At 39.0% G+C, this 23819-nt stretch overlaps 2 protein-coding genes across 8 annotated transcripts in view; both read left to right on the plus strand.

Moving 5' to 3' along the window:
- The window catches only part of lss (lanosterol synthase (2,3-oxidosqualene-lanosterol cyclase)), a 139135-nt gene that overhangs the window by 47718 nt on the left and 67598 nt on the right, over window positions 1-23819 (plus strand). For 5 of the 6 annotated variants that reach the window (XR_014741562.1, XR_014741561.1, XM_084688225.1 and 2 more), the window contains exons 3-6: window positions 10747-10885; window positions 12004-12112; window positions 12279-12400; window positions 12605-12701. Coding sequence is in view for 4 of the 6 variants with exons in the window: in XM_084688225.1 (XP_084544351.1) it covers window positions 10747-10885; window positions 12004-12112; window positions 12279-12400; window positions 12605-12701 (467 nt within the window). In the remaining 2 variants the exon portion in view is untranslated. Of the gene's footprint in view, window positions 1-2351; window positions 2368-10746; window positions 10886-12003; window positions 12113-12278; window positions 12401-12604; window positions 12702-23819 lie in introns of those variants that run through there. The other variant, XM_084688224.1, reaches the window with a different exon arrangement.
- Window positions 15209-21463, plus strand: LOC146234463 (uncharacterized). Of its 2 annotated transcripts, none has more exons than XM_084688226.1 (11): window positions 15209-18183; window positions 18368-18442; window positions 18600-18671; window positions 19003-19137; window positions 19451-19519; window positions 19608-19699; window positions 19952-20078; window positions 20203-20323; window positions 20420-20493; window positions 20668-20794; window positions 21230-21463. In XM_084688226.1, the coding sequence occupies exons 1-10, from the start codon at window positions 18034-18036 to the stop codon at window positions 20779-20781; spliced, it is 1029 nt and encodes a 342-aa protein (XP_084544352.1). In that variant the 5' UTR covers window positions 15209-18033; the 3' UTR covers window positions 20782-20794; window positions 21230-21463. The 2 variants fall into 2 exon arrangements, with proteins under 2 accessions (XP_084544352.1, XP_084544353.1); XM_084688227.1 differs by having other exon boundaries at window positions 15211-18183; window positions 20668-20785.

A 23819-nucleotide genomic window follows, 5' to 3' on the forward strand; every position in this document is an offset into this window, starting at 1 on the left:
AGAAGCACAAGTCCCGTTGTGTGCCCAGCGTGAAATCATTTACAGTACCAATGGCTTGTAATAGTGGAGGCACAATCAATGATGACCAAAAACGTTGTGAACTCAGAATTGCAACCTATGTTGCTTGCCACACTTCCATCAACGCAGTGGATGACTTGTCAGATATTTTGCACGAGGAGATGGGAACATTCAAAATGCACAGGACCAAGTGTACCGCAGTTATAAAGTCTGTCCTGGCACCGCACTTCAGAGAGGAGTTACAGCAAGATATTGGCGAGTCTCCTTATTCTCTCTACCTTGACGAAAGCACGGACATATCAGTGAGTAAACTCCTGTGTCTGTGTGTTAAATACCGCTCACAGAAACACGGCAAATTTGTTAGTACTTATTTGGGGCTTGTTGATCTTCACAACGCAAGTGCTACTGGAATTACTGACGCAATTGATGCCTTTCTGAGGATGTGTGGCCTGGACATCAAAAACATGGTGGGGATTGCTACAGACGGGGCAAGTGTGATGGTCGGAAAAAATCACTCTGTGTTCACGTTACTCAAACAAAAGCAGCCTAATCTACAGCTTATTCGCTGTGTTTGTCACTCACTTGATCTAGTTGCGAACAAAGCTATGCAACTTCTCCCAAGCAACCTTGAATATATGATCAAAGAAACCTATAACTGGTTTGCTCATTCAGCAAAACGCCAGAGTGACTATAGGAATATCTATGAGACCATTAACGATGGAGAGTGTCCCCTGAAATTGGTATCACCCAGCTCTACCCGTTGGTTAGTGATAGCAGACTGCATCGAGAGGATTTTAGATCAAAAAGACGTACTCAAGATCCATTTCAACTTGGTATCAAATGCAGAACACTGTTATTCAGCTAGGCTACTGAAAGAAATGTACAGCGACCAATCGAATACCCTTTACATGCACTTTCTCAGGCCCATTTTGACGGAAATCAGAACCGTGAATAAATACTTCCAACTGGAAACAGGAGACACACTGGGTGTGTTTAAAGATCTTGAAAGACTGTACATTTCTACACTGAAAAGAGTTATAAAGCCCAGCGTATTGTGCATGAACACTGACAGTCATCTCAGGGAACTTGATCTGAAATTGTCCAGCATCTACCTGTCACCTCAGGATGCAGACCTAGGTACCACATTCCAACAGCTTCTGGAAGCAAGTACGCTAACGCCTGAGTTGAAGGAGGGAATTTCAGCGCGATGTATGGCTTTTCTAAAAGAAGTGCTGGTGCAATATCAAATGCGCTTACCTTTATCACTGGAAATGCTGCGCAAACTGGAGCTGCTTAGTCCGACCTCTGTGATGTCTACCACAAACAGGTCAGGAGTTAAAGACTTGCCTCTTGAGTTTTTCTCATGCTCAATGGACAAGTTAGAGTGCCAATGGAGAAATGTAGCATCAGCAGGCTTCTCAAGTAACCAGGCCATTGACGCTTTTTGGATGGAAGTTGAAGCGTTCAAAGACGCGGGAGGAAATCAGTGTTTTCAGGAATTAGCACTGGGTGCCATTCGATTGCTCACACTGCCAATATCCAATGCTCATGTTGAGAGGGCATTTTCCCAGGTGACGCTGCTAAAGGATGACACAAGAAATCGCATGGGACTACCGCTACTTTCCAGCCTCATGGATGTTCGCTCTGGCCTTTCAAGGAATGGGTGGACATCCGCTACTTTCAAACCTCCCCGGCAAATGTTGGGGAGATTTGATTCTTCCATCTATTAGCCAGTAAGCTAATTGGCTTGTTCAGTGACTGTAGGGACAATCATTTGGAGTGGGGCTTAAGAATCCATGGATACTGCGATATCAACAATACTGTAAATTCTAGCAATTCATTTTTGTGTTTGTGTATAAGGGATAGAGAGGAACAATCGCAAAGGGGAGAGAACAATCGGAGCAAATACAGGAGGCCTAGTAGTGTTTCTGTGCTTGTTGAAAAAAAAAATATAGAGCTATATACATTTTAAATAGGTTGGATTTTGGAGTTTAATTGTGGCTTAATCTAGCGTTACATGTCATGGCAGAATGTCATTACTTTATTGTGTTGAGCTAAAAACTTCAGGTGTAATGTTTTTTCTCATTCTGCTCTTAGTGATCTGTAAATTTAATCTCCGTTTTTGCAGATTAAAGCTTTGAATGTTTGTGGCGTATTTTCTATTGAACATGTCATGGTTTTACACGGCTTTCTGGAAAAGTAAGGATTTGGGCGGTTTTTTATAGAAGTGGGTGGGTTTTAAATTGTTATTGGGCGGAAAACTGTCAATCTAATCTGGCAACACTGGTGCAGACTACCATCAGAAGCTGAAAGCACTCCTGGCCTCGGCGATTTACCTGACTGAATTTGGTGAATGATGGTTTCAATTATTTGTATATTTTCTGGTATATTTTCTGGTATATTTAAAGTTAAGTTACCCAGGAGCTCTGTTGACAGACTTGGCTAACGTTAGCTACAGCTTGATGAATTGAGTCATTGAACACAGGAGGAGAGAACGGAATGTTAGCCAGCTAGCTAAAGCTCCGGTGGAAAATTCAAAATGAACGTATGCAGCCCTGAGTGCCGCTTACACACAACAGTGACACTGACGGATCGAAAGCTAATTTGAGACAATATAAAGATGGAAAACCAGGCTAAGAAATGTAAACGTAATTACCTTCACTAGACAACGTTTTACCAATTGGACAAACGGCTATGTTTGTTTGTTTCAAGCTCCAAAAACTATTTTTCGCTGAAATCAGCCCTCGTGCGCTCGCATTAACCATGGAAGTCCCTAACTAGCATCACATCAGGCACATAATTTGTATGCATTAGCAGGGGGGGTGAAACGAATGGGTGAACTTCTTGGTTAGTAACAACTTTTAATTGACATAATTATAACAGATGTTACGAAACTTGACTTTAATCGAAGGATCACCTTACATGGTCACTTCCGGTTCACTTCCGGTCTCTGGTGCGCTAGCTGCTTATCTTCCTAGCCATCCACAAAATGTCAGATGCTTGGTGTAGCGGCGTCCATGATTGTATGGAAGGCCTAGTGGGCAAGTATTAAGACGCCCCCGTTTGTTAACCACGCGTAATTTACGCCGATTTTGCATGCAAAGACGGCGTCCATTGCGCCGACTTCCAATACAAAGTCGGCATTTTTTTCGCCTCAAATTGAACCGTGCCATGTGACACGTTCAAATAAATACACCATTAAATAAATAAATACACCATTAAATAATTACTTAAATGTGTATTTAATTAATTAAAATAGACATTAGATGCATAAATGTGTTCTTAAATGTCATGAATTAATTAAATACCAATTCATTTAATGTTTTTATATATAATTATTTCACTATTTAAGTATTTCGTGCTACATTTCATGCTACATTTCACAACAAGTTGTGTTGCAGTGCTTCATTAACTGTTATCTGTCAAATTCGCCCATCAAAATCAGTGGGGTGGGGCTAGCGCAAATCTAGTCTGATCCATTACTTTGATCTGAAGTAGAGTGCCTGGATAGTGACAATGGAGGATCTCCGTGAACTTTCTTGGGGTTGGTGAGAGAAATTTTAGATTTAGCAGAGGATGTGAAAGCAGGATCTGCTGACCCAGAGCTTGTAGCCAGTAAAAGGTATCTGCTGTGATGGAGCGGCAAGTATCGGCGTTGACTGAGCCGCCGGAGCCGGAGGATTTCTGGTCAGAGCTTCTTCTATCAAATCATTTTATACTGCACCTCAAATGGCATGGGGGCAAGCAGGATCGAGTCCTTCCCCTTGTATTTAACCCTTTCCTGCCGGACCATTCAAATATGGGAAATAAAATTACCATGGTTCTCGCCTTAATATCTTTGCCGTCCAATCACCGATTTTATTTCTGAAAACTACTACTCATGACAACTTAAGCTCAAAGCACATATCATTGGTTAAGGGGTTACTGGGTCCCCACCCCACTGACTTTGATGGGCGAGTTTGACAGATAACACAATTAATGAAGCACTGCAACACAACTCGTTGTGAAATGTAGCATGAAATGTATGGAACGCCGAGTTAGTCAAAATTAAATCAATAAATAAATAGGTAAATGAATAGATAAATACATACATAAATAAATACGGCTATGAAATAAACTCTGAAATAAAAAAAAAGATGGTAATAAATATATAAATATAACATTATATAATTATATAGCTGAATCCATTTACCGACATCAATAAATAAATACATTTATTTATTTAAAAATGACGTTTTTGTAAAGACAACATGTATTTAATTCATGGGACTTTTATTTCCTAATGCCACATTTATTTATTTTTTGAGACTTTTACGCACCACATTTTTTTCCACATGTATTTCCACACCACATTTATTTCCACTCCACATTTATTTCGGTGCTGTATTTATTTCACATCTCACATGCAAATGAGAGGGGCGTGGTTATCGTCAGACCAACGTAGGAGATAGTGCTACCTGTATGGGGGTGACAGTGGCATCGCACTGCCGAAAAGCATACAATGTAGACAAGCTTTGCCCATAATGTCTGTGTCGTCTCTACCTTTTGTATGGGAGTGATGGCGGTGACTTAGTAGCCTACGTGTGGGGACTTGATCTTTGATAGCTATGAGGTTGCGCTGAAGTTACCTTTATAAACATGGCTTTCGCTCGTGTGACGTGGAACTCGTCTGCAAAGCTAACAATCACTGTCTGCAAAGCTAACAATCACTGCCAACACTATGTCTTCTATGTCTTCCTAGGTGGTATGTTGGCTATCACCGGTCTCGAAGTCGGCAACTGTAGGCCAAGTGGCTGGCTATCCGGCTAGCTAGCTGACAAAATAATAAAAGGACGACATCAGTGTGGCCATTTCAGCTAGAGCTAGCTACTGTAGAGCTAGTAGTGTTGTGCTGTATTGGCACATATGAACAGCCAAACCCGTTTTGTCACTGAATGGTCATTAAAACGAGTCCAGTGGTAGTGGTTTGATTTAATATTGAATAATTCCATAAACCTGTACCTAATATCTGGGTTTGGTTATTGTGTACCGTGTTGAATGGGTCTTGGTCTTGACACGTCTTGGTTAGTTGCAACTTTAAATTGCCAATAATAACAAAGCGTTAAGAAACTTGACTTCAATTTGAAGCAGTAGCCTACTGTAAATCCAAAGGTAAGGGTAATGTCTGGAATGGTCTGGCTTCACTTCAGGTCTCGTCTCACTAAATGGTAATGCATGGCATAATGGTGAGGCTAGATCGTTATAATCAGGTGCCTTATCGACCTAGTTATCCACATAATAGCAGAGCGATGTAGCGGTGGTGGCAGTGATTGTCTTCTTTGTTGCTAGCTGTGTTAGCTAACATTACCTGGCACTTGTCACCCCCCACTACCTGTACATCTTGCACACGAACAGTGCTCGATAAGTCTCAAACTATTTAAGACTTCAATATCTATGTTCTGTAGAGCACTTATCCGCCCAAGTACCTCTACAAAATCTACTATCTGTGCCAAAATAATATATCCTGACAAGCCATGCCGTTCGGCAGTGCGATTCCACTGTCACCCCCATACAGGTAGCATAGCTATCTGCTGCGTTGGTCTGACGATAACCACGCCCCTCTCGTTTGCATGTGAGATTTGAAATAAATACAGCACAGAAATAAATGTAGTGTGGAAATAAATGTGGCGTGTAAAAGTCCCATGAAATAAATAAATGTTGTCTTTACAAAAACGTCATTTTGAAATAAATATATTATAAAGTATTATAATTATAAAATAAAAAGTATTTATTTATTGATGTCGGTAAATGGATTCAGCTATGTAATTATATAATGCTATATTTATTGCCATCTTTTTTTAATTTCAGACTTTATTTCATAGCCATATTTATTTATGTATGTATTTATTAGTGCTGTCAGTTTAACGCGTTATTAACGGCGTTGACGCAAACCCAAATTAACGGCGTCAATTATTTTATCGCGCGATTAACGCTCTTTTTGGCCTATTAAACTTTGTAGTTTTTTTCACATGCTGTTGCAACAACTACCGACGTTAAAAAAACTAGAACACCACACCGGATCTAGCTAGACCGGAAACAAAACAACAGGCTCGCCAAACACTCGTTTGGCTTGCGAGCTGGCTAAAGAGTAGTAGCAGAGCCCGTTTACGGATATTAGACATTCTCTGGTAGTAGGCTAACGTTACGTTTTGAGTGGATGACGAGCGCGAGATGCCGAAATGGATGCCAATAAGATTCTGAATGGAAAGTTTGCTTTTAAAAAGTTGCCAAATGGTTCTATTGACAAGACCAGTGATCTGTGTGTTTTGTCGTTGTAAACTGAGCTATCATCGCAGCACGTCCAGTCTGAAATACCACTTGATGGCCAAGCACACAGCTGATGCGAATTCTCTGCCCCCTCGTCAAAGCCAGGCGATTGCAATGTTGTTTTCAATAAAAAAAATATTTGCACAAAGCAATCCGAACCACTTTTCTATGTTGATAAGAGCATTAAAATTTAAAAAAAGATTGGGACAAAAAGAAATCAGGGACATTTAGAATAGATAAAAATGTGCGATTAATTGTGATTAATCGCGAGTTAACTATGACATTAATGCGATTAATCGCGATTAAATATTTTTATCGTTTGACAGCACTAGTATTTATATTTATTTACCTATTTATTTATTGATTTAATTTTGACTAACTTGGCGTTCCATAGAAATGTAGCATGAAATGTAGCATGAAATACTTAAATAAGGAAATAATTATATATAAAAACATTAAATGAATCGGTATTTCATTAATTCATGACACATTTAAGAACACATTTACGTATTTAACGTCTATTTTAATTAATTAATGACAAGTAATTATTTAATGGTGTATTTATTTATTTAATGGTGTATTTATTTAATTCATTGTGGCACTTTTGATCCTCCATAGCGTGTAGCCAACCAGTGCTTGTTTAACGCTGCCACCAACGAAGTTTGCAAATTTGCCTCTCACATTAAGGAATGTTGGCAGTGAAACCAAATTAAGCACAATACTGAGGCAACGCAAACGCAGTGAGTAATCCAGTAAAGTAAAGCATTACTTAAAAAAAAAAAAAAAAAACTAGTAATGTGTAATCTATTACCTTTTTTGAGTAACCACCCCAAAACTGGCACTTTCACAATCTGTAAAACAGAGATATGACCTTGGCCGACAAAGTCCCCTTTTTTATCAGACTGTGTCACAAATTAAACTAGAGAAGGTAGGCCTTCAATTTCTGGGGAAATTGTAGGGTGTGCTTGCTTGTTGGTTGCAGGGGTCCGTATTTAAATTACATTTTACAACTGATATTTCTGTATATTTTATATTAAAATGCATAGCCTACTTATTATTTATAAAGATTACATAGATTTAAAAGCATATTTTTTTCTGCTCATTTACAACTCAAAATACTAAGAGTGAAGAGTTGAATGAAATAGTTGTCTTCTCATTTCCTATGCAAGAGGGAATGGTGATCAGCAACCTCATAGTTGAATCAAAACGAATACATTTGGCAGATCGGTGTAGAAATTATTGTGATATTTTCAGGCATTTAGCCTACTCATATTTCATTCATTCATTAATAAAGAACCCCCTTTGAAGCTTATTTTAACAACAATGTTACCAGCAGTAGCTATCTCAGATGGAATCGCGATTCAAATAGTACCATCTGCTAACTGAAAATATGCCCCCAAAAATGTAACATTTATTTAGGGGAAAATCACTCATTCATAAAAATGTCAGTGGTAGCGATCATTGTCAGTAACACGGCAAAATGCGATATAGCCCTGCTGTGTGGAGACGCTGCCCCGGTAAATTGTAGGCTACAACTACTACTAGACTGTCTTGGTAGCGATTGCGTTGGTTGAATTCGATTTAACGTTACTTCCGTTGTACGGTCTAGGCTGAAATGAATTATTTTCATGAACCGATTGAAGTTTAGGCTGTGGCAATGAGAGTTCAGGTTATTAGTCACTAGTCAGATAGTTTCACCTATTGAAATACTTTTGATTTAAGTAAGGGTATAGTGCCGAACGGGTGCCGCCGTTTGACTTCCTGTTAAACAGCTGTTCCTGTAGAGATGTTTTTGTTAGCTACTAGACTAGGCTACAGCGTTGCAGTCATAGTTAATATAACTAGAGACAGCTACTTCTGTCTTCCAAGAAGGCGTCCCCATTCATTTCTATGAAAAGTGCTCAGTGGCGCAGTGAGGCAAGCGAGAGCTCGAGACTGGACGCAGCCATCTTTCCACTTCCGTGTCGTCCGGTCTAGCTTTAAACAATGGCTCTTTTTTCTCTCGCTCCGAGACCTCGTGCTTGTTGCAACTAGCTGTACACGTCATACTTTGCGACAACCAGTCGCGAGCATAGATTTATATGGTTACGAGCGTGTGGGCATTGCAGTTGCAGAATCTATGGGCAGAATGAGCTACAAGTCCGATAAGAATCAGACACATGATGCAAACTTAACGGAAATGTATTCTTTAACTGTATAGTATTCCTTTCACTAGTTTTTTAGGCTATATGGCTAAATATAGGGCTATTCTAGATGAAACTCATCACATATGTTGCTTTTTTTCTTTGTGATATGAGTATGATTTACAATGCATTGTATCGGATGAAATAAACTGTTAACATGAACAGCTCCGTGGTTGTTCTCGCCAGGCAAAGAAAGCTTAATAGTTATTTTGGTAACCAAAATCTTGCATAATGCAGACTTACCATAGTTTACTGTCAACTTTATATTCAAACGAAATGCCACAAAATTCACACTGCCTTCAATTTCACATCAGTGTCGAAATGCGACCTGTGTTTTACATGCTCAACCTAGAAAACCAAACGTCTATTAATGGATATAACGTGATCTAACAAGACGTGTTAATAATGTAATAAATAAAAGCTCGAGAAGTGTGTCTAAAATATACTTTATTGAACATTTGCCTTTGAAAGGGGCATGTTCATAGAACCATAGGCTACAAGACGTTTCCATCAGATGTAAGTGGGGAAGAAACATTGTCCCACAAAAGCAGTCTGGCTTGATGACACGATCAAAAAAAGAATAATGGGTGTGTTTAACAAAAGCTTATGAAGGCAAGACTAATATTATTTAAATATATATCATTTCCTATTGTGGTCAAAGTTAGAGTATTAATCTTCGTCTTTGCTCCAAATAGACATGTCAGCAATCTATGCTCGCGCTTAACATAATATATTTGCCATCATGTCATGAACTTTTTTACGAAAAATCTAATCTGTTTGAAAATAACGGGAATAAACTATATTAACAAAATTTCATGTAGGCCTATATGTGACAACGATTTGCTAAACTTGCTACAACAAGGCCGGCAACTCAAGCCATTTCTCCCTGTGCTCGTTCAATATAAGTCTATGGCTCATTCAGCTCAATGTAAATCGGCTATCGGCCAATGTGAATTTTTGTGCTCGTGAAAAATTATTCTATTAAAAAGCTAGTAGTATGAGCCAGGTTCGAGAATCGAACAAAAATTATTGGGGGAGATAGTTTTGTAAATGTTGAGTTAATAAAATAAAAACGACCGGAAGACACGGGAACCTAACCGTAAATGCAATACCACCTACATCCACCGGGGCCGTTGCTTCAAGGCGAGGGGCGGGGGCTTAGTTGCAGTGAGCTACACTGGTTTGAAACCATAGGTAATGATAATTTCACCCACAAATCGTTTACTTGTAATCTAATGTCATAATAAATCCTACGACGAAAATGTATTTGTGAGGAATGTTTATTTTAACGATTGAAAACAGACGCATCATAGACCGCTTTAGTACGTGTTGCTCGGGCAACAGAGGCAAATGTCATGATGCTAATGCTTCAGTGAAATAGTAGACTACTGTTTCCAAAAGTACCTCCTTAATAATATCAGCTTATATTGTACATTACACATCACAATTGTGTGTCATATCACGTGTAAGTCGTAAAATGATCGAATAGTTATCACCCAGGTCTCTTTGCTTGTGGCGTTTCTGCAGCTGCCTTGCAGTAAAACAGTTAGCCTAGCCATCTCCCAGAAGTTAACGAGCTGCTAAACTGATGTTCTGCTTGGGATAGTCAAGCGAGTTTTCGTGACAATAGTGACGTTAGTAGCATCAGTGACTGTGGCTAGCAAGTTAGCTACCGTTAGCTTCACTTTTCGCAACAAAAACTTAATTTCTACCTAGACCATGCAACAGAACTTAAATACAAATACAAGCAACTCAATCGCTACCAAGACGAAACTTTTGACACCTAGGTTGTGTATGTAGTCCATAAATTTACTGAGTTTTAGGGGTGGGAAAAGAAATAATAAATATATATGTGAGGTAACAATGGTTTGTCCTCGCCGAAGGCAAGCACACCCCAATAAAATGAGACCTGGATTTGTAACATCTTTGGAGCCAAAAAACCTAGTCATCTTGGGCACCCCAGCGTTTTGGTCACAGTGACAGTCATAAAAACAAAGTTTTGATCCCTAAATAAGTTGGTCTCCTCTTCACACCTAATCCTAACTTCTGGGTATCAGATGGCTGAGAGGTTAAGGAGTCGGACTATTAATCAGAAGGTTGTTGGTTCGTTTCCCGGCTTCACCCTACTTGCCTCGGGGGGAATGTCCCTGTACTTACTGTAAGTCGCCTTGGATCAAAGCGTCTGCTAAATGACTAAATGTAATGTAAATGAAGCGTGTATTTTCTTCCCCTTCTACAGAGCCAATTCGTCTCTGACTCTCCCTCAGCACAAACTGTAGTGGGAGCAGCCCTGAAGGGCATGGAGTTTTACAGTCACCTACAGGCAGAGGATGGCCACTGGGCCGGAGACTATGGAGGACCTCTCTTCCTACTCCCAGGTATTGACAGGTTTGCCATTCCTTTGCCTTCAACAAGTAGCATATACTTAAAATTAGAATAGCGTTTCACTTGCAGGGTTTCCCGCAACACTTTTCAGTTAAGGCGGCCGCCTAAGCAATACACGCCTGCCGCCGTTTTTTTATATAGCGATATCTGTTGTGTTACTCTGTCCTATTTTCTCCTTTTCATTCCAAACCATGACCAATGCTAATCTCCCTTCTCTGCAGAACGCATTAGTCTATTGCACAAACTAGCCCCCCCCCCCCCGCTCCCCCCCGGTCTGACGGCAAACCCCACCATACCACCTTAACTAACACATTTTCTGCGGGAAACCCTGACTTGTGATGAAGAAAGTGTTTTGTCCGTCTCTTCATAAACGGAGTGACTAAGTTCAGTTGAGTTCTGGATTTGAAGTATTAATCAATCTGCAGATTGGGACAGAAAACCAGACCTATGACAATAAATGACAACACAACACCACGCTTAGGTCTCAATCATGTCTCTCTCCGCTCTGAAGGCCGGAGGACCATCTTTTATAGGGCACGAGAATGTAAACATAGATAGTGACAGTCAGGCAGTACACGTTACAACAGTCTCAGAGAAAGAGATTCACAGCTCCCAACACATGACCACTCAGACTAGAGAGTTAATAGTTGGAGCTGTCCTTGTTGTCATGACAAGGAACATTTAGCCAGTACTTTCTCCGGATCTCGAACATCTATTAACCCTGACACAGACACAATCTACTCTTATTAATAACAAGCTTACATGAGAACCTACTAACTACATTACATTTACATTTAGTCATTTAGCAGACGCTCTTATCCAGAGCGACTTACAGTAAGTACAGGGACATTCCCCCAGAGGCAAGTAGGGTGAAGTGCCTTGCCCAAGGACACAACGTCATTTTTGGTGTGGCCGGGAATCGGACTGGCGACCTTCAGATTACTAGCCCGATTCCCTAACCGCTCAGCCACCTGACTCACTAGTGTCTAATGACTAGGTCTCTTGATTAGTGAATAATGTAAGCACACAGGAAATCTAAATTTCTTCCACACTTGTAATGGAGAACATGTCTGCCATAGGCCACCAATTTACCCTCTACACTACTCCTCAGGTCTCTTGATTGCCTGCCACGTGGCTCAAATTCCCTTGCCAGAAGCTTGGAAGAAAGAGATGGTGAGATATCTACGTTCTGTTCAGCTACCTGACGGAGGCTGGGGCCTGTGAGTGTACATTGTACTTCTACTCTATTATAGGGTCCTGTCCTAATTTTGAACTGTGTGCATTTGTGATCAAGGTTAAGCTCAATAGACAAGTTATTTGAAAGTTTGCTGGTGATAGAATCTAACCATTTCCAACCATATATCAATTTCTTTGTATATTTGTCAGACACATTGAAGACAAGTCTACAGTGTTTGGCACTGCACTAAACTACACCGCCCTGAGAATCCTTGGACTAGGACCAGATGATCCTGACATGGTACGGGCCAGGAATGAACTGCACAGCAAGGGTGAGGTCCACATATTGATGATTTGTTGTATTTCCAAGATCATGTGAGCTTATTGGGTGGAATAGATTATGTATTCCTGTAAAGAGGCGGCAACGCAGTATTCAAAAACATTTATGTAAATTACTTTTTTAACAAACATGCATTCAAGCCGTGTTAAAGTTAAAAGAAAACATGCCTTTAGTTTTTATGCTGTCTGTTGAATAGGTGGTGCTGTGGGAATTCCCTCCTGGGGTAAATTTTGGTTGGCCATTCTGAATGTGTACAGTTGGGAAGGACTGAATACACTCCTACCAGAAATGTGGTATGCTTGCCCTAGTGGAATGAATTTCACAGATTACCTTAATTTTTTATTAGTAGTGTCCTGATTTAGTTGATCAAATCCATAAACCATACATATATACAAACCCATTTCCAAAAACGTTGGGATGTTTTCTAAAATGCTGCTAAAAGATCTGTGATTTGTCAAGTCTCTTGAAACTTTAATTAACTGACAAAAGTACAAAGAAAATATATTCATTGTTTTCACTGACCAACTTAATTGTATTCTGTAAATATAAACAAATTCAGAATTTGATGCCTGCCGAACACACACAAAAAATTGAGACTGAAAAATAGGACTGAAATGTTTATAGAATATTTATCCATCCATCCATCCATCGTCAACCGCTTATTAGATGGTTGCGTCTGGAGAAGAAGGAAGCTTTTAGGAGTGGGGACAGAGACAGATTCAAGGAGTTGAAGTATATGTTTAGCAAGGCGGTCAGACAGGCTAAACGACTGTACTCAGAGAGACTAAAACAACAGTTCTCTGCCAACAACTTCTGTCTGGAGAGGGCTCAAGGCCGAAATATGCTTCTGCGTCTCCGTTTACGGATGGGCAGGCGCACGGATACGGACGGATAGACTGCGTTTATGGTTCTACGTAGGCTGTGGGTGCTGAAAACAATTCACCGCCAGAAGAGTAGGTGGCGCAACGGTTTTTTGTTTAGACGTTGTCTAGTGTTTATTTACTTAGGTTAGCGAGAAGTCGGAGCAAATTTACAAATGAGCCGTTTCATCAATGAAATACGCACATTTTCAGCAACTACACTGCCCATTTCTCGTCACATTTCAATTCAGATGCTGATTTACATGTACCGTTTAGCCAGGGGTTAAAGTAAGCCGGTACTAGCGGGTACGCAGTACCGGTAAGAAATGTCTTCCCGTTTACGACACACGCACAGGCCCGTTGCGACAAGGCAAGCAAAACAAGCAATTGCTTGGGGCGCCGAGCTGGCTTGGGGCCCCAAGACAACGACTGGTTAAGAATAAAATGCTACGTCAAACGTGTGAGCGCCCCTTTGATAGTCAATGCAGTAAAGTCATGACACTGTTATCGGAATTCCCCTCAAGGGGCCCCTCTCATGATCTGTGCTGCTGGCAAAATACAAAAACCTCGTCGGTCGGCAGTCATCATGAAGCGGAATTACGCTTCAGGAAGCCAAAAAAGGAAGACGAGACAGGAAGAGGAGGATAATAAAAAAACAATATAGTGGTAAGTGATAAATTACACTGGATAAAATAGCTCTATTTGTCACCGAGGTGAAATCAGTTTCATATTCGAGATTCAACAGACATTCATATTCGTACCTCCGCGTCATATTTAGGGACCGGGGTAAAAGAGTTGACAATCCGAATGTTTCTTCAATATCTTTGTCGAAATCGACCATACAAACTTCAAACTTGTTGCACATTCTTCTAATACTGACTGACCAGTTTGTCCAACCTTTGGATTGGTGATAACATTGATTATTGATTAACCCATAGCCAATAACTCAACAAAACACCAATATTGCAGGATTTCCTCAATATCTTTGTCAATAATGACCAGAGAACCTTCAGACCTGTTTTAAATTATCCTACTACTAGCTGACCAAGTTGTCCAAGCTTTGGTTTGGTGATGAAATTGATTATTGATTAACCCATAGCCAATAAATCAATAAAAACACACATTTTCCAGTATTTCCTCAATATCTTTGTCAATAATGACCACAGAGCCATCAGACCTGTTTAACATTATTCTACTACTAGCTGACCAAGTTGTCCAAGCTTTGTTTTGGTGATAAAATTGATTATTGAGTAACCCATAGCCAATAAATCAACAAAAACACCAATATTTCAGTATTTCCTCAATAACTTTGTCAAAAAGGAACATAGAACCTTCAGACCTGTTTCATATTCTTCTACTACTAGCTGACCAAGTTGTCCAAGCTTTGGTTTGGTGATAAAGTTGATTATTGATTAACCCATAGCCAATAAATCAACAAAAACACAAATATTGCAGGATTTCCTCAATATCTTTGTCAATAATGACCAGAGAACGTTCAGACCTGTTTTAAATTCTTCTACTACTAGCTGACCAAGTTGTCCAAGCTTTGTTTTGGTGATAAAATTGATTATTGATTAACCCATAGCCAATAAATCAATAAAAACACACATTTTCCAGTATTTCCTCAATATCTTTGTCAATAATGACCACAGAACCATCAGACCTGTTTCACATTATTATACTACTAGCTGACCAAGTTGTCCAAGCTTTGGTTTGGTGATAAAGTTGATTATTGATTGACCCATAGCCAATAAATCAACAAAAACACCAATATTTCAGTGTTTCCTCAATAACTTTGTCAAAAAGGAACATAGAAACTTCAGACCTGTTTCACATTATTCTACTACTAGCTGACCAAGTTGTCCAAGCTTTGGTTTGGTGATAAAGTTGATTATTGACTAACCCATAGCCAATAAATCAACAAAAACACCAATATTTCAGTATTTCCTCAATAACTTTGTCAAAAAGGAACATAGAAACTTCAGACCTGTTTCACATTCTTCTACTACTAGCTGACCAAGTTGTCCAAGCTTTGGTTTGGTGATAAAGTTGATTATTGATTAACCCATAGCCAATAAATCAACAAAAACACCAATATTTCAGTGTTTCCTCAATATCTTTGTCAAAAATTAACATAGAAACTTCAGACCTGTTTCACAATATGCTTCTACTATCAAACATTGCCACAATTATAGTGAAATATTTCACAATTTGAATAATATTGTTTTTCCCCAAAATAGCGTACTGCTATTTCTTTGTGACACATATCGGCTACTAGAGGTCAGTACAGTTTTTGACAGTATTCAAATAATTGGAGGGAAACAGTCACAATAGAATCTTAGATCATTGTGCATGGTGGAGGTCAGTTGCTCTAACAATTAGCTCTTGATTTAAATTAGATTTTAGTCATATTTGTACAAAACCATGGGCAGGGTGAAGATAAAGAAAGACATCTTAAGGGAATCTGGAGGTTTGGAGGTAGTAATTAATAAATGTTATGCTCTGAATTTCCCAAATGTAAATACACAATGTTTAAGTTTAAGTTTAAGAAGATGGCTGTATACTCTTTGGCATGAAAATAGATGGCAAGTTAAGTCATCTGTAAATCACTTATGTGCTGGATGTGCTGTAGTCATGGACGATGATGTCCATGGCTTTGCGAAAGACCAAATGGAGACACAGTCTGAGCCGGTTGATATGGGAGAAACCATGGCGAACAATATGGTCATTAAAAATAGAAAATTGATGGCTGTCCAAAGAGGAATCTGTTGACAATAAAAATGAAAACAAGAATGTAGAAATGGAGCCCATTGAGGAGGCAGTTTTCCAGGAAAATGAAGTGGAGAGTGTAGTGGTGTCAAAGGACAAGGCTATTGTCAAGGACAACCATGAGTTTTCAGAGGATATAACAAAGGATTCTGGAAAGGCAAAAGATAAAAAGAGTGGAGAGAAGAATGTCAATAGTGAAAAGAACATGTAGAAAGCTTAACCACATGTCAAAGAAATTTTCCATTGAAATAGACCCCAAAAAATGGGACAATATAAAACCTTTACCTGGCAACCATCTGCTGCGAAAGCCATGGACAGATATTATCTATAAATGCTTCAGAAAAAAAAATCCATGCTGTACGTTGATATTTAAGTATCAGCACATTAAATTAAAGCACAGTCGAAAAAAGTGTTGCCCTTATCTCAAGATCAAAGCTGTCTGCTCCTTTAAGGAATGTAGAGCAACCTACATGTTCACATTACACGAGAAACCACACAAAAGTGAGACTGTAAATGTCCTGGTGAGTCGCAGAGGCAAAATAATTCATAATACAACATCTTTAAAAGCACGTCCTGCCACGTACTTGAAGAGGGGCAAAATAGCCAAAGTACTCTATAAAGGAGTAAGTAACATATACTATTCTAAAATGAGCAAAACTCCACTGAATGAGTTGATGGCAGGCAATATGAGCCAAACCCTGACCAAAGATGTATTGAAAGCTATTGGCTCTGAACTCCGGCGCGGCAAATGTCTGCATGACGATGTAATCTTGGAACTAATTCTGACTCAAAGGTTCATGCGGGAATCGGATAGTGGATACTCCTTTTGTCCCGGCTACATACAGCTTTTGCAGGTAGATCCATTTACAGTGCACCTTTACACTGAGATGGGATTAAGCATCGGGATTTACCATCTACGCCACTGCAAACCTGTCACTTTGTTCTTGGATGCGACTGGTGGAATTGTGAGCAAGATTCCAAATCAAAATAAAAGGGTGTTCTACTACTGTCTTGCTTTGCCAGGAGAGAGAAGAGACAGGCCCCCTCTGCCAGTCACAGAAATGGTGACACAGGACCATACAATTCCAAATGTGACTTTTTGGCTAATGCAGAGTATCGCAAAGATTAGTAAAGTTACATCCATCAGAGTCAGTCAAGTGGAGACTGACTATAGTTGGGCCCTAATACAGAGTGTTGTGCTCTGCCTTCAACAAAGAGAACCTAAGTACCTATCTGGAAAAGTCTCACCAAACCCTCATGAAGAAGCTGTCAAGGAAAGACGTCAAACATCGAACAATCATCCACCTCTGTTTGGCTCACATCATCAAGGCAGTCTCAGGGTCTTTTGGAAGGAAAACAGCTGACAAGGGCCTAAAGGAGTTTGCCGTGTACACGTTTGCACAGTTGTTAATCTGTACATCCTTTGAGACCAGCCTGGATATCTTTCACCACATGTGTGTGGTCTTCATGGCAGAGGACATAAGCAAAAGAGTGTAGCAAAGCTGCAAAATCTCATTTCCAAAAAAGGCAAATTAGACGATGGCGGTGAGGTTAAAGGGGAGACAATTGACATCCAGATGCCACCAAATTCAAACACCATCCTTGCAAAATCTCCATTTACAATGGAATTCAGAAGTGTGTTTGAAAATACCAAAGAAGATATGGAAGCAGAGATGACCCAAGGAGCACAGAGCAACATATATTACTGCCCACAGCTGTTAGAGGTGTTATTTGCTGATTACCTTGGACTTTTTCCCCTCTGGAGTGGTGTCCTCCTAGGTGACCTCCAAAGGTATGTCTTGGGTAATGACAAAGTACTGATACCACACAAGACAAGGGAGACAAACACATACGTGGAGCAGTGGTTTGGGATAGTTAAAAAACAAATCCTGCGGAAAGATCGTAGCCTCCGACCTGCAGCCTTCATTAGGAGGCAACATACATCCCTTTGAGGAAGGTACAGGGAGCACATTTTGAGGAAAAACAGAGAGAATCCATGGACCACTGTGAGGAATGGGCCAAACGGTGTCTGTCAAGCACAGGTGCAACAAAAAAAACAAAACATTTCGATGCCCCATCACAAATGCCTGCTCCAAAACAACCCAAAAAGTATAAAGAGTCCAGTGCCTACTGTGAGCCCAAAAAGGTATTTTAAAATTGTATTTAATAATTATGTAATGGAATTCTGTTTTACAATTTATTGTATTACCGTGGAAAATAATGTTAAGAATATAAGCAGATGACTTTTTTCTGTATAACATTTTAGACTCAATGGATACAGGATTCATGATTGTGTTAAAATAATTATATATATTTTATGTGGACTGCAGGATAATCATAAGCAAACAGGCCACGTTCACTTGACCCAAAGCCAGAACAACACGTCTACAAATTCATCAAAACAGGTAGGAAATTTAATTTTTTTCTCTGTTTTCGCAAAATAATGTACTGTAATGTATTTAGTTAAGTATTTATTTATTTATGTATTTATTTTGGCACATTTAGTCCTCCATACTGTACACTGGAAATGGTGTGTATCAACAAAGTGTCCATGTGTTACAGGTAAAAGCTCTCTGGAAGAAGCCAGACAATGGTGTAGTGGTGGTAAAGATCCAGTCAGCTGTTGATACAAAGGTGTCTTACACCCTGCACCACAGTGAATTTAAGACTCTGAAGCCACACAGTTGGCTGGCTGGGTAGGCAAATGATTGATTGCTACGTTGTAATATATGCCAACAAGATATATAATAAATGTTCAACAAGAATTATATGTACATTTACATTGACATTTTAGTCATTTGGCAGTAAGTGCCTACATTTAAAAGGCTAGCAAAACAATTACCAAAAACAAACAATGAAATATGTGTTGATTGCAGGGATTTCATATCATGTGATTATTTTACATACAGTACATTCAACCAAGGTCTGAATCTTCTCTTCTGTCTCTTATGTTGTGTATTTTCAGGCTATTGAAGCATACCTGCAGGTGGTGTTAAATGAGTCTGGCAAGGGGAAAAAAATATTCCTGCTCAATCATTTTAGTGGAGGTGTAGTTGTCAATGGCACTCGTGACCAAATAACTTCTCATGGCTTCAAAAAGGTACTGTTTTCTTTTCACAGTCTTTTCCTCTGAGAATCAATAAGATGCACTTACATATTGCATTTACATTTACATTTATTCATTTAGCAGACGCTTTTATCCAAAGCGACTTCCAAGAGAGGTTGGTTACAAATTGTAAAAAATACAAAACATCTAACATCCTTCTGTGTCCCCAATTAAAACGCAATTATTACAACTTCATGCATGTGAATTAACATGCATTAAACCAACTCTTCTATTTCTCTGTAGATTACTTGTAGGCCTACTTAAATATGTCACATGTTTGCCAATGTTCACATCTCTCTTCATTCAGGTGACTTTTACAGACTACGATGCAGTAATATCTTTTGTCAATATGAACAACCAGCACTGGAGGTTCTTGGTAAGCTTGTTTTATAATACATACATCTAAATGGTTGCACTGTAATCTTACATGCAATATCTAGTGAACCAGACATTTTTCTTTTTAGTTCTTCCAACCTGCATCTGGAAATGTGTTCCTCGTCGATCCAGCAGGGGGAGACGAGCAAAAAGAGTCTGAAATCGCTGCCAACAGACTGAGGTAGGTTCACAATCTGAATGTATTGCTTATACTTAAATATATCATATCAAAAATAATTACACTTTAGTAGCCACCATACGATTATAATAATTACATGACTTGGATAGGGTCAGTATCTAGGACCGGGTTCCTTTGGAGCATCAGAACATTTATAAATTATGCCCAACATATAAAACAAAGCCATAACATTCATAACCACAAGTGAATTATGCTTGGATAAAAAAAAAGTTATGAAATATTTTGACTCTACAGGGAGTACTTTAAAATGCGCCTTAACAAACATGGCAAGGCTGACTGGGTCGGCATCAAATGGAAGGGAGCAACAATCCCTCACTCCCTACAACAAGATGGATGTAGCTGTGGTGTCATTGTCATGGAGGTAAGCAAATATATATTATAGCACACACAAAAACATCTCTGGACCAAATGGCTAGTTTACCTTTATTAACATTGTTTGTTATTTTTGTTTATCGAATGGCCTAATTTTTTATATGAATATAAAGATGGGAAGACAGATGATCACCAGCTTCCCAACCTTGCCATTACAAATTACAATAGACACATCAAAAAAGGCGATGGCACTGAAAAGAAAAGAGTTTTCTGAAAAACTTTTGGAAAAATCAGGTAATAAAAAAAAAAGAATATTAAGTTGCATTAAATCATCTGACCCCTGCAATAATATTAGGGATAACCCTATATATAATATTTTCTTTATTACAGTTTTCCAGACAGAACATAATTGTTCTTTGTGTGGGTGTCATTCGCTCACAGGAACTGGCACTGTGACAAAATGGGTTAGTATTTATTAGTATTTAGACAACTTCTTAATTGAAATGGTGAACTTTGACATTCTTAAAGCTCCTACGATGATTAAACATTGTAATTCAAACAATAATTAGTAAGAGGTTATAGAGTTATGTTTCCATTGTAGGTCATGTCACCGTCTTGCTTTTATTTTAAATCCTCAGATATCATGTTCAGTATGCATGAGGTGGTTTCATTGTGATTGTCTTGGTATGACAAAAAGGGACTTCACTGATGCTAAACAGTCTCCAGAGTGGAAATGCTGTCTCTGCAATTGAAAAGGTGACAATTGTAAGTTGTATGTTGTACTAAATATAACAATTCTGGTAGGAACAAGGAACCCAAAAACAGATTGGAGACAGTTGGTTAGTCTCAAAAGATTCATTAGATAACAATAAGGATAGAATGAGATGGGACAGGGGTGGCTGGTAGTGGTGGGGCTCTGTCTCCGATCTGGGATTGAAGCTTTCTAGTGATTGGCTGATCGAAGTGAACTGGCTGAGGCAAGCTTTAATTTCATGGGTTGTAAGTTCCAGAGTAATTTATCTGCCTGTCAAAGGTGGGCATTTGGGGTGGAAGAGAAAGGTAAGAACGACAGGCAAGCAAACAGGCAGGTTACAGAACATATAAATACTTAAATGTCTGAGACGGCACTGGATGTCAGGTCTTTTCTAAAGTAAGGCGGCTGAAAATTACCAGATACTGATCAGGTGTGTGATTGCACAGGAGAGGCAGTATGTGCTGGTGCCAACTCAGAGGGCCTATAACTCGACTAGATGGGAGACAGGAGAAAGAGAAAGAAAGCAAGAGAAGAGAAGATTCTAGAACAGGATTTAGTTGGCATGTTCACTACATAAATGTTTTTGTTCGTTATGTTTGCTATTCCATATTGGATCTGTTGAAGTCTTGAAGGGCACTTTGTTGAAATGTTTGCTAAATAAAGGAAAAAAAATAAACATTAGCAAAGTTTCTATATTCATTTTTGACATCTTCATCACCAAACCAAAGGTAGGATAAATTGGTTTTCTAGTAGTAGATATTCAATTTTGACAAAGTTATTGAGGAAATACTGAAATATTGGTGTTTTTGTTGATTTATTGGCTATGGGTTAATCAATAATCAACTTTATCACCAAATCAAAGCTTGGACAACTTGGTCAGCTAGTAGTAGAATAATGTGAAACAGGTCTGAAGTTTCTATGTTCCTTTTTGACAAAGATATTGAGGAAACACTGCAATATTGGTGTTTTGTTGATTTATTGGCAATATAAGTTAATCAATAATCAACTTTATCACCAAACCAAAGCTTGAACAACTTCGTCAGCTAGTAGTAGAATAATGTTAAACAGGTCTGATGGTTCTCTGGTCATTATTGACAAAGATATTGAGGAAATCCTGCAATATTGGTGTTTTGTTGATTTATTGGCAATATAAGTTAATCAATAATCAACTTTATCACCAAACCAAAGCTTGGACAACTTGGTCAGCTAGTAGTAGAATAATGCGAAACAGGTCTGAAGTTTCTATGTTCCTTTTTGACAAAGTTATTGAGGAAATACTGAAATATTGGTGTTTTTGTTGATTTATTGGCTATGGGTTAATCAATAATCAACTTTATCACCAAACCAAATCTTGGAGAACTTGGTCAGCTAGTAGTAGAATAATGCGAAACAGGTCTGAAGTTTCTATGTTCCTTTTTGACAAAGTTATTGAGGAAACACTGAAATATTGGTGTTTTTGTTGATTTATTGGCTATGGGTTAATCAATAATCAACTTTATCACCAAACCAAAGCTTGGACAACTTGGTCAGCTAGTAGTAGAAGAATGTGAAACAGGTCTGAAGTTTCTATGTTCCTTTTTGACAAAGTTATTGAGGAAATACTGAAATATTGGTGTTTTTGTTGATTTATTGGCTATGGGTTAATCAATAATCAACTTTATCACCAAACCAAAGCTTGGACAACTTGTTCAGCTAGTAGTAGAATAATGTGAAACGGGTCTGAAGATTCTATGTTCCTTTTTGACAAAGTTATTGAGGAAACACTGAAATATTGGTGTTTTTGTAGATTTATTGGCTATGGGTTAATCAATAATCAATTTTATCACCAAAACAAAGCTTGGACAACTTGGTCAGCTAGCAGTAGAATAATATTAAACAGGTCTGATGGTTCTGTGGTCATTATTGACAAAGATATTGAGGAAATACTGGACAATTTGTGTTTTTATTGATTTATTGGCTATGGGTTAATCAATAGTCAATTTCATCACCAAACCAAAGCTTGGACAACTTGGTCAGCTAGTAGTAGAAGAATTTAAAACAGGTCTGAAGGTTCTCTGGTCATTATTGACAAAGATATTGAGGAAATCCTGCAATATTGGTGTTTTGTTGAGTTATTGGCTATGGGTTAATCAATAATCAATGTTATCACCAATCCAAAGGTTGGACAAACTGGTCAGTCAGTATTAGAAGAATGTGCAACAAGTTTGAAGTTTGTATGGTCGATTTCGACAAAGATATTGAAGAAACATTCGGATTGTCAACTCTTTTACCCCGGTCCCTAAATATGACGCGGAGGTACGAATATGAATGTCTGTTGAATCTCGAATATGAAACTGATTTCACCTCGGTCTATTTGTCTTGATGTAATTTTGCAGCAGGTAGGCTAGCATGTGTTAGTCCGTTAGACAGAGACTCAGTTTTAACATGCCGTGTCCCGTGTTGTTTAAATAGATTGGAGTTTTAAAAAACAAGTGACATTCAACTGTCATTCTAGCGGGAACGGGCTACGGGACACATTTTTTTCTGCACAAATCAACAAAGCTGCCATATGATGGCACTTGTCTCTGCCGATTGGGCTCTTGCATGTGCTGTACCCGACTGCCTGACCCTCATCAAAAACAGATACAGGTGGGTTAAAGAGTGATACTAGAGTGATAAGAAGTCCTAGTGAATGCTTGATAAGTAGACTATAATACAGTAAATAAATAGGCTAAGTGAAATTTTCGGCGCGCGCTCGCATTACACCTGTATCATAGTACCACCAAGAAATAAAAACTACTTTCACCCCTGCGTTTAGCTGAAATATGAATTGTAAAAACTTTACAAGCAATGGCGGTCAAAAGATTCTGTTGGTCCTGCTATCACGGGCAACCCCGCCCCTGACGCAGGTGGTCCTTAATACTGACTTATCACAGCCAAAGGGGGCTCGGTAGCTCTCCGTAGCTACGACAGATAGTTAGAAAATTCAGGAGGCGCACGTCAAGCTCTCCGAGGGCTGACGGAGAGCTCGTAGAGGGCGTTCCACGGAGATAAGGG

This window comes from Hypomesus nipponensis, chromosome 23, assembly GCF_054491055.1.
Source record: "Hypomesus nipponensis isolate SF chromosome 23, ASM5449105v1, whole genome shotgun sequence".
NCBI lineage: Eukaryota > Metazoa > Chordata > Actinopteri > Osmeriformes > Osmeridae > Hypomesus > Hypomesus nipponensis.